Source organism: Acanthisitta chloris, unplaced genomic scaffold (assembly GCF_000695815.1).
Source record: "Acanthisitta chloris isolate BGI_N310 unplaced genomic scaffold, ASM69581v1 scaffold3833, whole genome shotgun sequence".
Taxonomy (NCBI): Eukaryota; Metazoa; Chordata; class Aves; order Passeriformes; family Acanthisittidae; genus Acanthisitta; species Acanthisitta chloris.
In genome coordinates this window covers 22,226-24,512 of record NW_008663075.1, presented here as the reverse complement: position 1 = coordinate 24,512, position 2,287 = coordinate 22,226, and the positions used below count along the sequence as shown (strand labels likewise).

The 2,287-nt window shown below is 42.9% G+C and overlaps 1 protein-coding gene across 1 annotated transcript in view; it reads right to left on the bottom strand.

Moving 5' to 3' along the window:
* Positions 1 to 712: 712 nt before the first annotated feature.
* The window catches only part of C8A (complement component 8, alpha polypeptide), a 21,644-nt gene continuing 20,069 nt past the window's right edge, over positions 713 to 2,287 (bottom strand). Inside the window, exon 12 of the mRNA XM_009070837.1 lies at positions 713 to 849. Within this exon, the coding sequence (XP_009069085.1) occupies positions 713 to 849 (137 nt within the window). The remainder of the gene's footprint in view (positions 850 to 2,287) is intronic.

The following is a 2,287-nucleotide window of genomic DNA, read 5'->3' as shown; positions in this document are numbered from 1 at the left end:
CTTCTTTGACTGGCATTGTAAATGTGTAATTGCTCATAATCTTTTTTTTTTTTGCCATACCTTACAGGCAGTTTCTTCCTTTCTCTTGCCTTCAGCTTTGCTGCTCCTGAGTTTCAGCGTGTGGATGTCTGAGCCCTGGGGACAGCAGGGGCTGGAGTGGGAGGAGAGGGGCTGCTACCAACCTGCCTTTGGCATTTGAAAGAAACCCTTGGGTTTATATTTCAATGCCTTGCGCCGTGAGGTGAGTGATGAGAATGAACAACTGCAGGTAAAACACAGCTTTGTTGCTCTTATTTACATGTGCTTCATGGTGGCATTTTATATGTGGTTTCTTTAATCATTTGTATTTATTATTTTTTTTGGTGGTTCTCCAGCCTGTGATCTATCCTTCTAGAAATATCTCTAAAAGCTGAGGATGCAGGTTGCCTTCCTGCAGACCTCATGCCTCCCCAGCCTCCAAGGCATCAGATCTTTCTGTTCATTAATTTCTTCCCTCTGGTCACAAAAGAAACATACTCGGCTTTCTCACTAAGGTGACTTTATATTCATTTACTTGCAGGCATTTTCCTGAGTCCTAAGCAGTCCTAAGGTACGAATCACCTATGAGCCAAACTGGTCCCTGGTGTAAGATCCCTGTCTTATGTTTCCACATAACCTGCCAGCCTGATGCTAAACAGCATTGATAAAACCACTGATGGGAAAACCTGTGATCCTACATTTCATATTCCTCTGGGATGTCTAAATCATACCAGTCTGTGGGTGCTTCATGCTGCTGCATTTTTCTAACACAGAAGACATCAGATACAAACCCTTGGGCGCAATTCCTCTCTGGGTGAATATAATCTTCACCTGGAAAAGCAAAGTTGGCCAAAAGGCCACAGCTTTGCCACTCAGTGTAGGGATTTTTCACAGAACAAGCACATCTCAGTGTTTGAGACAACATGGTTTGTTGTTTTTAGCCTATAGTTTCATTTACAAGCAAAACAGAAGTGGTGAAAAAAAATTGTCCTCTGACAAACAAACATGCCCACAAAAGAAAATATGGGGCCAGAGCTTCAGGCACCATAAATCAGCTGTGGTGAAGGAGCAACACTGATTTACATCAGCTGAGTGTCAGCCTCTAACTCCCCACTGACACGCTGTTGAAAAACAAGAATTTCCAAGCACCAGAGCTATACCTGAGCAATTTCTTTCACTAAACCATGATTCCTTTTTACTCCCTCTTTCCATTCAAATTTATATAGAAGGGCTGCTTTGTGCTTTGAGGTGCTGTTGTTGTTGTTCATAATGCCTGATTCCTTCTCAAGGCTTTTTTCCCCTTCTTCCCTTGCAATGAAAAGCTCAGTAAAACAAAGTGCCATTCACCTTCTGTCCACCCCAGGTTTTTGTGGCAGTTCATTAAGAAGAGAGAGCTGTGGGTTCTTGCCGTGGTCTCTGGACACAGTTCAATACTGTGTGCATTCTTGTGCCGAGATTTACGTCTCACATTCAAAAAAGCCCCTTAAATCAAGCAGCCTGTTAGCATCTTCTTGAGCTCTGGGTGCCTGGGAGATAAAACGCCTGCGTGCTAATAGTCAATCCATCACTGATCTTACAGAGGAATAGCCTTTGCTTGTGTGTGAACATCCTCTGCCGAATGGTTGTGTTCGAGCCTCTCTATTTATTACTTTATTTATTTATTTCAAATTCTTTGTCAGTTTGAGTTTATATTTTGCAATTGTACCTCAGCATCTTTAGGCTTAAGCCTTCTCCATGCAGAGCAGCATATGGCTTTGCTGCAAATGCAGCCCTGGCCAATATGCTGGACTTAAAAATCTGACAGTGCCAGCTTACAAAAGTTTCATGGTACATATGTCAATACCAACTGCATAGAAATGCAAGGATCGTGAGTTTTCATGTGTTTTCCAAAGGCAAATATACAAACTTTCTGTGAGTCAAGCTTACTTATGCAAACACTTGCAGTAAATTTATTTCATGACACATTATAGTCCCACATCACCCAACAGTGACGTCACCCGAGTAGATTCTCCACCATCTCCTGTACTGCACTGTGATGCTGGGCACTGGTGGGGCTCCTATCACATCTGGTGGGGCTCCCATCACATCTGGTGGGGCAAAACGTGTTCAGTCCATCAGAACAGTTGGTTGAGTTTTATATGGTGAATCTAGCATGTCTCTGTATCTATACATGTAGAGAAGCACAATACGGAACAATTATTGCTCCCCAGGGTAATTCCACTGTATGTCTGGACGATTTATAGCCCATCACAGACCCCAAACCACTCTG